This window comes from Neophocaena asiaeorientalis, unplaced genomic scaffold (assembly GCF_003031525.2).
Source record: "Neophocaena asiaeorientalis asiaeorientalis breed wild unplaced genomic scaffold, Neophocaena_asiaeorientalis_V1.1 scaffold138, whole genome shotgun sequence".
Classification (NCBI taxonomy): Eukaryota; Metazoa; Chordata; class Mammalia; order Artiodactyla; family Phocoenidae; genus Neophocaena; species Neophocaena asiaeorientalis.
The window spans coordinates 4079071-4091243 of NW_020172632.1; the positions used below are offsets into that span (position 1 = coordinate 4079071).

The window sequence follows — 12173 nt, forward strand, 5'->3', positions numbered from 1 at the left end:
ACGCACCACAACTACTGAGCTCATGTGCCTCAACAAGAGAGCCTGCTTGCCGCAAACTACAGAGCCCACACACTCTGGAGCCCGCACGCCACTAGAGAGAGAAAACCCACACACCACAACTAGAAAAAAGCCCACATGCTGCAACTAGAGAGAAGCCCACACACCACAACTAGAGAGAAGCCCACGTGCTGCGATGAAGACCTGACGCAGACATAAATAAATTAATTAAATAAATTTTTTAAAAAATCAGAACATTCTCTAACACCATACCATACACAAAGATAAACTCAAAATGGATTAAAGAACTAAATGTAAGACCTGAAACCATAAAACTCCTAGGGGAAAACATAGGCAGAACACTCTGACACAAATTGCAGCAGTATCTTGTTGGATCCGTCTTCTGGAGTAATGGAAATAAAAACAAAAATAAACAAATGGGACCTAATGAAACTTAAAAGCTTTTGCATAGCAAAGGAAACCAGAAACAAAACAAAAAGACAACCTATGGAATAGGAGAAAATATTTGCAAACAATGTGACCAACAAGGGATTAATCTCTAAAATATACAAACAGTTCATATAGCTCAATATCAAAGAAAACAGTGAGAGGCCCGCGTACCGCAAAAAAAAAAAAAATATCAAAGAAAAAACAACCCAGTCAGAAAATGAGTAGAAGACATAAATAGACATTTCTCCAAAGAAGACATACAAATGGCCAAAAGGCACATTTAAAGATGCTCAACATCGCTAATTATTAGAGAAATGCAAATGAAAACTACAATGAGGTATCACTTTACACTGGGCGTATTGGCCAACAACAAAAAGTCTACAAATAAAAAATGCTGGAGAGGGTGTGGAGAAAAAAGAACCCTCCTACACTGTTTGTGGAAATGTAAACTGGTACAGCCATTACAGAGAACAGTATGGAGGTTCCTTAAAAACTAAAAATAGAGCTACCATATGATCATACAATCCCACTACTGGGCACATATCTGGAGAAAAACATAATTTGAAAAGATGAGTGCACCCCAATGTTCACTGCAGCACTATTTAAAATAGCCAAGACATGGAAGCAACCTAAGTGTCTATTGACAGATGAATGGATAAGGAAGATGAATACAATCCCACTACTGGGCATATATCTGGAGAAAAACATAATTTGAAAAGATGAGTGCACCCCAATGTTCACTGCAGCACTATTTAAAATAGCCAAGACATGGAAGCAACCTAAGTGTCTATTGACAGATGAATGGATAAGGAAGATGTGGTGTACATATACAATGGAATATTATTCAGCCATAGAAAATGAATGGAATAATTCCATTTTCAGTGACACAGATGGACCTAGAGATTATCATACTAAGTGAAGTAAGTTAGACAAAGACAAATACCATATGATATCACTTATATCTGGAATCTAAAAAAATGATACAAATGAACATATTTACAAAACAGAAAAGACTCACAGACATAGAAAATAACCTTATGGTTACCAAAGGCGGGGGTATAAATTAGGAGTTTTAATTAGGATTAAAATATACGTACTACTATATATAAAATAGATAACCAACAAGGACCTACTGTATAGCATAGGGAACTATGTTCAATATCTTGTAATAACCTATAATGGAAGAGAATGTTGAAAAAGAATATATATATTTATATATATATGTATAACTGAATCACATTGCTGTACACCTGAAACTAACACAACATTGTAAATCAACTAGATTTCAATAAAAAATTCTTTTTTAGTATTTATTTGGCTGCGCCGGATCTTAGCTGTGGCCCACGGGATCTTCGTTGCCAGTGTGGGATCTCCATTGCAGCATGCGGGATCTTTAGTTGTGGCATGTGGGATCTTTAGTCGCGGCATGAGAACTCTTAGTTGTGGCATGTGGGATCTAGTTCCCTGACCAGGGATCGAACCCAGGCCCCCTGCATTGGGAGCATGGAGTCTTAGACACTGGACCACCAGGGAAATCCCTCAATAAAAATTTTTTTAAAAATAAAATATAATAAACACAGAGCAGATGCTGGGTCTTTAAAACAAACATAAAGCACTGTTTTATCTAAAAGAAAATGAGGGGACTTCCCTGGTGGTCCAGTGCTTAAGACTCCATGCTCATAATGCAGGGGGCCCAATTCCTGGTCAGGAAACTAGATCCCACATGCCACAACGAAGAGTTCACATGCCACAACGAAGAGTTCACATGCCACAACTAAAGATCCCACATGTCACAACTAAAAAGATCCCACATGCCACAACTAAGAGCCCACGTGCCACAACTAAAGATCCCACATGTCGCAACAAAGACCACGCATGCAGCAATGAAGATCCCATGTGCCGCAACTAAGACCCAGTGCAGCCAAATAAATAAATAAATATTAAAAGAAAATGGGCTAAGAGGACTTCCCTGGTGGTCCAGTAGTTAAGAATTCACCTGCCGATGCAGGGGACGCAGGTTCAGTTCCACTAAGATCCCACATGCCATGGGACAACTAAGCTCACATGCCACGACAACTAAGCCCATGCACTCTAGAGCTCATGTGCCACAACTAGAGAGCCCACATGTCACAACTACTGAGCCTGCGCGCTCTGGCACCTGCGTGCCGCAACTAGAGAGCCCGTGTGCCACAACTAGAGAGCCCATGAGTGCAACTGCTGAGTCCACGTGCCACAACTAGAGAGAAGTCCACGTACTGGAACAAAGAGCCTGAGCACCACAATGAGAGACTCCGCATGCCACGATGAAGATCCCGCATGCTGAAACTAAGACCCCACAAGCCAAATAAATAAATAAATATTTTTTAAACAGGTAAGAATTTTAGAGTTAAATCTTAAGCATAAATACTCTCGTGTTCAATAGTTTTGATTAATTAGTAAAATAATACATAACAAGTAAGGAAAAAATACTACGTTATACTTCAACAAACCAAAAATTGGCAAGTATAAATTGCCATAATCCAAAAGAACTGATCATATGAATAAGTACATTATCTTTACTTATTTAGAAACATAATTTAAAATGTTTATAGAGTTTAGTTATTCTACTGTTGCAAAAGCATTTAAAAAATTACTTCAATTTGCAAAGGAACCCTTAATATTCAGTTTTTAAAAATACTGATGCTAAATAAAGATCAGTGACTTGCAGGCTCAGGTACATTGGCTCTGTTGTAGTAATTAAAATTTTTTAAAATAGTATGGACTATATTGCCTCAGTCACGAAAGTAAAAAGATGGAAAAAGATTTATTAGGCAAATTCTACCAGAAGAATGCTAGTGAGACTATTAATACTGACAAAAGGAAATTAAATTAAAATTGACAAAGGAAATCCTAGAACCAAAAGAATTAAATTAACGGAGTAAAATCTAGAATTTTAGTTACAAAAAATGTTCTAAAATCTTCTGAGGTTGGGAGGCGAAGGAGAAAGAAGTGAAAATAATCTAAAGGTCTTATTTTACTTGAATGAGGGCTAACAATCTTTTTTTCAAATACTGGAGCAATAAGTATGGTAAGTACAAGGAAGGGTGTATTAACCATTAATGGAATAGACATTATAACAGAATTTCCAAATTGATTAGAGGGGGGAAATGAATGAATCACAACTTGATAGCTAGCAACAATAAGGAAGAGGAAAAAAGAGAAAATAATAATGTAAAGTAAATAGGATCTGGTAGGGGGAATAAAATCAATACACAGCTCATTATCTTAAAAGACAAAAACTGTCAAATTAGGTAAAAAATTAAAATCGGCAGTGACATTTTTAAGAGATACATTTTAAGCATTAGAAATATCAAGTAATCCAAATAAAAAGAGAGCAGAAGCAGTATTAATATAACACAAGCTGGAATTCAAAATTAAAGGCACTAAGCAGGATAAAGTTGGAAAAAATGTCTGAGGAATGCATACAGAAGGAAATCAAACGTGGCAAAATGGTTAAAATTAGTAAATCTAGGAGAAGGTATATGGATGTTCATTAATTTTTTAAGTAGTAATTTCCTACAAATGTGTGTTTATTCTTAAATTATTCTTTTAATGAAAATTTACTTTCATTACAAAAGAAAAAAAAGTTGCCTAGGAGAAGGCTTCAGGGCATAAGGTAAACTGTGTTTACTCACTTACCTCAGGAAATACTACTGTTTTACCAAATGAAGATAATGCTATTGTCTACCTAGCTTAACTATGCTTATACAAATGCTCCTTTGAAATTTTTAATTTTTGTCTTTATAAGGAAAAAAATTTCTGTTTCTGTATATATTTTTTCAAATGTGATGTGTCCTGCCTATTTTGTTTTGCTCCTAGGATATAAACAGAATAAAATTTATGAAAGGGCAAAAAGAAGAAAACTAAGGACAAAGAGAAACTGAAGTGTAGTCAATAAAATCAGTATAATGGATTTACAGAAGTCTAATATCTTCTGAACAGAAATGTTGACATATCCAGGAAACACATGTACAAACAGGTTGCAACCTTGGCAACAAAGAAAACCTTAACAAAATTTTAAAGACCACATTCACCAGCCAAAATCTAATCAAGCTGAAAGTATACACAAAGGTAACAAAAACCAAACAAACTTAACTACTTTGAAATTAAAAAGCATATTCCTAAACAGATGACCAAGGAAAATTTAAAATTTATCTAAAAAGGAGTGAAAAGGAGAACACTTTGTCCCAATATCTATGGAATCCAGCTAAATCTGTATTTAGAGGAAAATACGTCCTTTAAATGTTTTCCATATTAAAGATGATAAAAAACAAAGGGACTTAGTACTTTTCTTCAGAAATTTTTTAAAAAGTAAATCAAAACAAACTGGAAAGAAGGAATTAAGATAAAAGTGGAAAAGAATGAAACAGAAAGTCAAAACATAATAGAAAAGATAAATAAATCCAAAAGATGGCTCTTTTAAAAGATCAATAGGCCAGAAAAAATCCAATTAAACAAAGAATGAGAAGAAGCAAAAATACTTAAGATTTGGAAACAGAAAGGAACCCAACCATAAACCCAGAAGAGATTAAAGAATAGTGCAAATCTGTGGCAAATCTGAAAGTCAAAGAAATGGACAAGTTCTTAGCAAAATAGAGAAAATTTGAAAAGATTAATTTCCAAATAAGAGATTCAAGGGGGGATTAGAGATTTACAGTTCATGAGTTCACAGCAGAGTTTTTTTGTTTGTTTGTTTTTTGGGTTTTTTTTTTTGCTGTATGCAGGCCTCTCACTGTTATGGTCTCTCCCGTTGCAGAGCACCCGCTCTGGACGTGCAGGCTCAGCAGCCATAGCCTCACGGGCCCAGCCGCTCTGCGGCATGTGGGATCTTCCCGGACCGGGGCACGAACCCGTGTCCCCTGCATCCGCAGGCGGACTCTCAACCACTGCGCCACGCGGAAAGCCCCCACAACAGAGTTTTATCTAACCTTTAAGGAAGCCATGAAAACAACTCTATGCAGAATTAACTAACCAGTTACTAAGGATAACATGTCTTCAGACAAGATGTCAAAACTTTCTCTGCCTTCATAAATGACGTGAAACTATTATGTTTTTCATCTTTTCCTTTAATCAAATAAATGTGAAAATTCAGGGATATATTTGAAGTAAAGTCATTCCACAGCAAAAGTAGGTACTGAGATGCCTGGTCACGTTGAGATTCAAAAGATTATACTCAGCATCTTTAGAGTACATTATCCAAAACATGTATTCTTATGTACCTTAAAGTCAAATAAAATGAAGATGGCAAAAACATTCATTATCCATTTGTTTAATAATATTTATTGAATACCTATAAATTCTAGGTAAATACAGTCATACAACCAATTTTAAGAGAAATGTAGTTTACCTCTAAAGATAAAAAGGGGAAATTTTCACTTGAGAAAACCATTAAGATGTTTAAGATTTCAAAAGCATTATGTTACTTACAACTGCAAACTCATCTCTGTCAAGCATTCCATCATGGTCAATATCACTCAACTCCCAAACCTTAAAAAGAAAAGAATTAGGAAAGATTAACATTCTTTCATTTCACGTGCTAACTGTATACATCCAATACCTAAATGGAGGAAAAAGTTTTGCCCAAACATTATAACATCTATTTCTCTGAGAAATTTCAATTATGCTGACCATTTTATTAAATCACTATTATATGCTATATTAACATTACTGTAAAAAGAAATAATAATTCTTAATACCAAGTATTTTTAAACAGAAATTCCTTTGCAAGTTTTTAAAGAAAATATTTTGTTCCTCTCAAGTAAGAAAACAATTATGTAACACAGTACTTTAAACAACTATAATGCTTTTTCAAAAACAACATCTCAGTTAATTCATGCAACAACTCCATGTGGTACCATAAAACCTGTTTTAGACCTGAGACTGCATGAATTATCTAGGATCATACAACTATTATTAAGTAACAGAATCAGTTTTCAATGTGAAGACTTCCAACCAAGTCCATTATTGTTTTCCCTATAATACAGAACTTCTAATCATCTGAAATAAGTGTCCAATGAACACTGTATTATTAATCATTAGCCAACTAATGTCCAGGGCATACAAAATAAATATAAAATCTAAAAGGCCCTGGTATATTTGGTCTAACTCTAGAGTAGAATCCATAGCTTTAGACCAGCTATAAACTATGTTAAATCCTTGAAATGAAGGTATTAAAGATATTCAACAAAATTTTACTTGGGACAGGAAGAGAAGGTATACTGGTAAGAGACAGGAGTGAAATAAGCAAGTGCCCGGTCACTGAATGCCTTGGAGTTTAGACTTTTTCCTAAATGCAACGGGAAGCTACCTAAGAGGGTAACTTTTAAGTAAAAAATAACAAGATTATATTTATAGTTTAGAAATCTCACTCAGATCACACAATAGAAAAATAATTAACGAAAAACAATATTAGAAAACAGCTTTTAAATTAATATTTATTGAGTACCTAAACTATACAACACTGATCCAGTAGTACTGGTGTTGTGGTGGCAAGTCGTTATCATCAGGATCATGGCAGCTACCGTTCAAAGAGTATGTACCAAGCACTGTGCTAGGTACTTTATATACATTATCACATTTAATTTGTATAACCCTACAAACTGGGAACCAGGCTAATTTTAAAGATTAGAAAACTGAGACATGGTTTTCTAATGATTTGCCCAAGGTCATACAATTAAGAAATGGTGTAACCAGGATTTGACCCCATGTAGTCTGACTAAGCAAGGAATTAAAGAAAGGACTAGAGGTTTAATGAGAGCAGATAAGGTCTGAAACATAAAGAAGGGTATTGAGAAATCATGATGGAAACAGCACAAGAGTGGCTGCAGTATGGAAAACCCAGCTGAAGATCATGAAATTATGATGATACCAATCTTACTAGACTTTCTCAGTAGTCTGAATGCAACCAGAGAGAAGGCAGATAATTAGCTTCATGCAAGGTTGGATTTTCACCAGGCAGAAGAAAAGTTAGAAAACACAGCAAAGGAAGCTAAGGATACTGACATGAAACAGTGGACCAAAAAAATCCAGGACGGATGAGGAAAAAGTAAATTCAAAAGATGGGGAAAATAAAAGAGTCTGATTTAAAGGTCTTGATGAGGTCAGGCTTCCTGGTGGCACAGTGGTTAAGAATCTGCCTGCCAATGCAGGGGACACAGGTTTGAGCCCTGGTCCTGGAAGATCCCACATGCCACAGAGCAACTAAGCCTGTGCGCCACAACTACTGAGCCTGCGCTCTAGAGCCCTTGAGCCACAACTACTGAGCCCATGTGCTGCAACTACTGAAGCCCGCATGCCTAGAGCCCGTGCTCCACAACAAGAGAAGCTACCGCAATGAGAAGCCTGTGCACTGCAACGAAGAGTAGACCCCGTTCATCACAACTAGAGAAAGCTCGCAAGCAGCAGCGAAGACCCAACGCACCCGAAAATAAATAAATAAATATATTTTTTAATTAATAGAAATAAAGGTCTTGATGAGGCCAAAGAATTAGTCTTGCAAGTATCTAGGAAAGAAATCTAGAAAGACAAGAAGTTCTCTTCAGAGAGTAGAATTTATGATTTCAGAGATGAAACTATTGCTTTAACCGGGCTGTATGATACAGCCACAGAGTAAATGGCAGATGCAGAATACTGATGGTCTCTGGAAATTAAATCAAGGAATTCGGAGGTCAGAGCATACAGCTCAAAGAAAAAAGGACCTACATAAAAGGATTATATATAGCTAATTTCAAACACTCATATGTTAGAGGGAATAACCAAAGAAAGAAAGAAATTGGCAATAATTTTACATATTAAGTTAAAACACAAAAAATTCTATAATACAACTTCAAAGTAAGGTCTATGTGTTTTTAAGTGTTCCTGGTAGATACAAAATTAAAATACATAAAAGTTACATTTAGAATTTAATATCTTACTCTTCCAAGAATATCCACAGGTAACTTAGAGTTGAGCAACACTGGTTTCACTTTATCACCAGACAGAAATCCGTTCACTGGGCTTAAACTATCAAAAATTGCATCATATTTGGCCTTATCTTCAGACTATAATACAAAGAAGATCAAAGTTAAATAATGGTGAAAGGAATTTAACTGCATTTTTAAAAATTGAGTCTTCAAAGAATAGACAACATTTTTAAAACTATCATTTAAAAAACATTTTTCACTTTCATCAAAATATATTATAGTAAATAATAATTTAAAAGTTACTCCACTCAAAAGTCTAGAATCCCCTCCATCCCTTTTGTAGCTGGAATACTATCTTTGCCTTTCTACTATTAGGTTAAAAATCAAAAGATTTTAGTGATCAGAGGGCTTTGAGAAGAGCATCTAGTCCAACCCTCTCGCTCAAACAGATCCAAAGCAAAACAGTAACTTTTATAAGAACACACAGCTAGTTAGTGACATTCTATGACTTTCTAAACATGGTATTTAGTTGCATTTCAAACTCAAACAAATTAAAAAAAAAAAAAAGGAAATCATTGCCACAGAAATAGACATCAAGTTTCCCCCATTTTTCCCAAAGCAAGATTTCTTTCTATCAATAACAAGGTATTTTCTAAAATCCCAGAAAGTTATTTGTATAACATAAAAAACTATTGTTCATGATTTTCCAAGTCAAGGTCAGATCCTTACACTTTTTAAAGTTAATAGCATACAAGCAGACACAGCCATACAAACCAAAATGGTTTTCTGACAAAACTGTACACATCTATTACAGGTTATTTGATCTGCTATATTCTATTTTAAAATTACGATTTTTAAAATTTGATAAGATAGCTATAACCATTTTGGTGCCTCCAAATAACTGTAATGCAAAATACCCATTTTAGAAAAAGATTTCATAAAGAAGTGTTTTAGAGCCATAAAGAGAATTAATTAAGTAGAACTTTTCAAACGAGAAATAGTACCAGTGGGGTAAACTACCTATTCATCAAATATTTTAGTTAATACAAGATAATGAGATCATCATTTTTAGTTTACACTATAACAGAAATGAGATTAAGCCAATACTAACTGTCATAAAATGACTGACAGAGCTGCAACATCCCTCAAGCAATTTCTAGTACCAGTATTTCCTCCACAGTAAAAAATGAAAGTCTAATGCAGACTGCAATATATTTTGGAAGTAGGGGGAAAGGACTATGTAGGTAGGAAGTAAAGTGAAGTAAAAGAGAGAACAGTTACAAAGTTTACTTACTTTTACAGCCCATGGGAGCTCAGCTGCAGAAGTTCTGCTGATTAGCAAAGGACTACTGGTATCATGCTAAAAAGGAAAATATAGCACATGAAGGGCTGAAATCCTCACATCAATAAAAAATGAGGAGAAAATAATCTTTGGATTTAAAAATACTCAGACAAAATGTTGGATCTCAATGCACAAAGGACACTATTTTACATTAACTCTATTAGACCTTCATCTGAGTACAAATGAAACAAAAACTGAGGAAGCTGAGTTAGTGGAGCTAACTAAATGACTAAATGACTGTGGAGCACTAACTAAAACCTGTAAGTCTTATAGAAGAAATCCTATTACAACTGAAATCAAGATAAAGATATGTGAATGTAACAAAAATATTTATGGCCCTGTTAACTGATCACTTTTTCCCTACACTATTTAAGGAAAGCTGACTGGAACAAGAACTCAATTTAAGATTTCTAAGTTAGAAGTACATGAACCTATCAACACCATGTCCAAGTTATTATGTTTATTTGCTTGTAGAGACAGATGAATATGTTTGAAAATTTTTTATAATAGTATAGTTAGGCAACAAATCCCTAAATTAGCCCTCTGACTCCACAACTAAACTTCAAAGTACAGAAATTCTCAAAACTGAAGTTAAATTCATAATACTCAGACAAAATACTAAAATACTGAATTTAAAAACAAGCAAGAGGAGCCGTGAAACTTCTGAAAAAAAGCAGTAGGGTGGGAAGGACTAGCCCTATCAGATATAAATTACCAAATATGATAATTGAAACAACGTGAGATCAGCATATGGATAAACAGATCAATGGGTATGAACAGAAAAAAATCCAGAAAAAAACCAAAATACATATGAGAATTCAGCACATGATTGAGGCGGCATTTCAAATCGGTATGAAAAAGATTGATTATTCAATAAACTGTATTAAGTCTAAAAGGTAGCCATCTTGAAGAAACATAAATTTGAATCCATACACATACCTTACATCAGGACTAATGTAAATGTGAACAAAGGAACCATTAAAAAACTTAAATCCTAATAATTCATTTACATTAAAAACAATGACTTCTTTACGGAAAAAAAAATCACCACAAAGACCACAAAGTCAAAAGACAAATGGCAAACTGGGAGAAAATATTTGCAACTCATATAGACAAAGAACTGTTTCCCTAATATATAAAAAGCCTCTAGAATTCAATAAGAAAAGACAAACAACCAAAGAAAAATGGACAAAGGTTACAAACAGACATTTCACATAAAGGCAATTGTAAATGACTCGTAAGTATGAGAAAAACTACTCAACTTCACTCCATAAAACCAAAAGGACGAATTAAAACTACACTTATATTCCATTTGTCACCTATCAAATTGACAAGGACTAAAAGTTTGACAACAGTATGTTAGCAGAAGTACACTCAACCAATTGTTTGGTGGGACTGTGAACTAATACAACCACTATGGAAGACAAGTAGATATTATATGTGAAAATTACAATGCACAAACTTTTGAAACAGCAATTCCACTTCTGAGAAGTTACACATATATTTCTGCACATGCAAAGTGACACAGATTCAAGGTTATTATTCATTACAGCATGTTTTAAATAATAAAAGACTGGAAGCAAGCTAAAAGCCTACCAATAGGAAGCTAAATAAATTAAGGTAAACAGAAGCACGGAAATACTATCCAGCTGTAAAAAAGAATGAGGAAGCTTTTATGTAAAGATCTCCGAAACATATCAAGTTATTTAAAAAGGCATAGAATCATGTGTATAGTATGCTACAATTAATGTAAACTGAGGATATAGGTATTTATATGTCTTTATATACACATAAAGTAACTGGAAGATACACAAGAAACTAATAACAGCAGTGGCCATAAGAAAGAAAATCGGGTAGCTGAGTGATAGGGGTTGAGGGAAACATTTTTTAATATAGTAAATTTTAATTGTCAAATCATGTGGTATCATTTTTAAAAATACAATTTAAATTTAAAAGCATTTCTTACAAATCTTGGTGGAGGAACAGCCAGGTTCAAACTACTCAGTGAAACCTCCAATCCATTCTGGGCACATGCCACAAGACGCAAAGCAACAAAGAATTCCTGAGAAAGAAAAGTATGAACGTTAAGAGCATTATCTATCTATCCATTCATCCATCCATCTATCTATCTACACACATACCTTTAATCTGAAAATACAAAACAATTCACAACTACTCCAAGATTTTTATGTTGCAGCAAATATAACAGCACATTTGCTTGAAAAACTTGCTCTAGGGCTTCCCTGGTGGCGCAGTGGTTGAGAGTTCGCCTGCCGATGCAGGGGACACGGGTTCGTGCCCCGGTCTGGGAAGATCTCACATGCCGCGGAGCGGCTAGGCCCGTGAGCCATGGCCGCTGAGGCTGCGTGTCCGGAGCCTATGCTCGCAATGGGAGAGGCCACAAAAGTGAGAGGCCCGCGTACAGCAAAAAAAAAAAAAAAAAA

General features: G+C 34.8%; 1 protein-coding gene across 3 annotated transcripts in view; it reads right to left on the reverse strand.

Moving 5' to 3' along the window:
• The window catches only part of EPS15 (epidermal growth factor receptor pathway substrate 15), a 160685-nt gene that overhangs the window by 105865 nt on the left and 42647 nt on the right, over positions 1 to 12173 (reverse strand). For all 3 annotated transcript variants that reach the window (XM_024739268.1, XM_024739269.1, XM_024739267.1), the window contains 4 exons: positions 11696 to 11791; positions 9682 to 9747; positions 8400 to 8525; positions 5914 to 5973 (listed from right to left, as the gene is read on the reverse strand). In XM_024739268.1, the coding sequence (XP_024595036.1) occupies positions 5914 to 5973; positions 8400 to 8525; positions 9682 to 9747; positions 11696 to 11791 (348 nt within the window). The remainder of the gene's footprint in view (positions 1 to 5913; positions 5974 to 8399; positions 8526 to 9681; positions 9748 to 11695; positions 11792 to 12173) is intronic.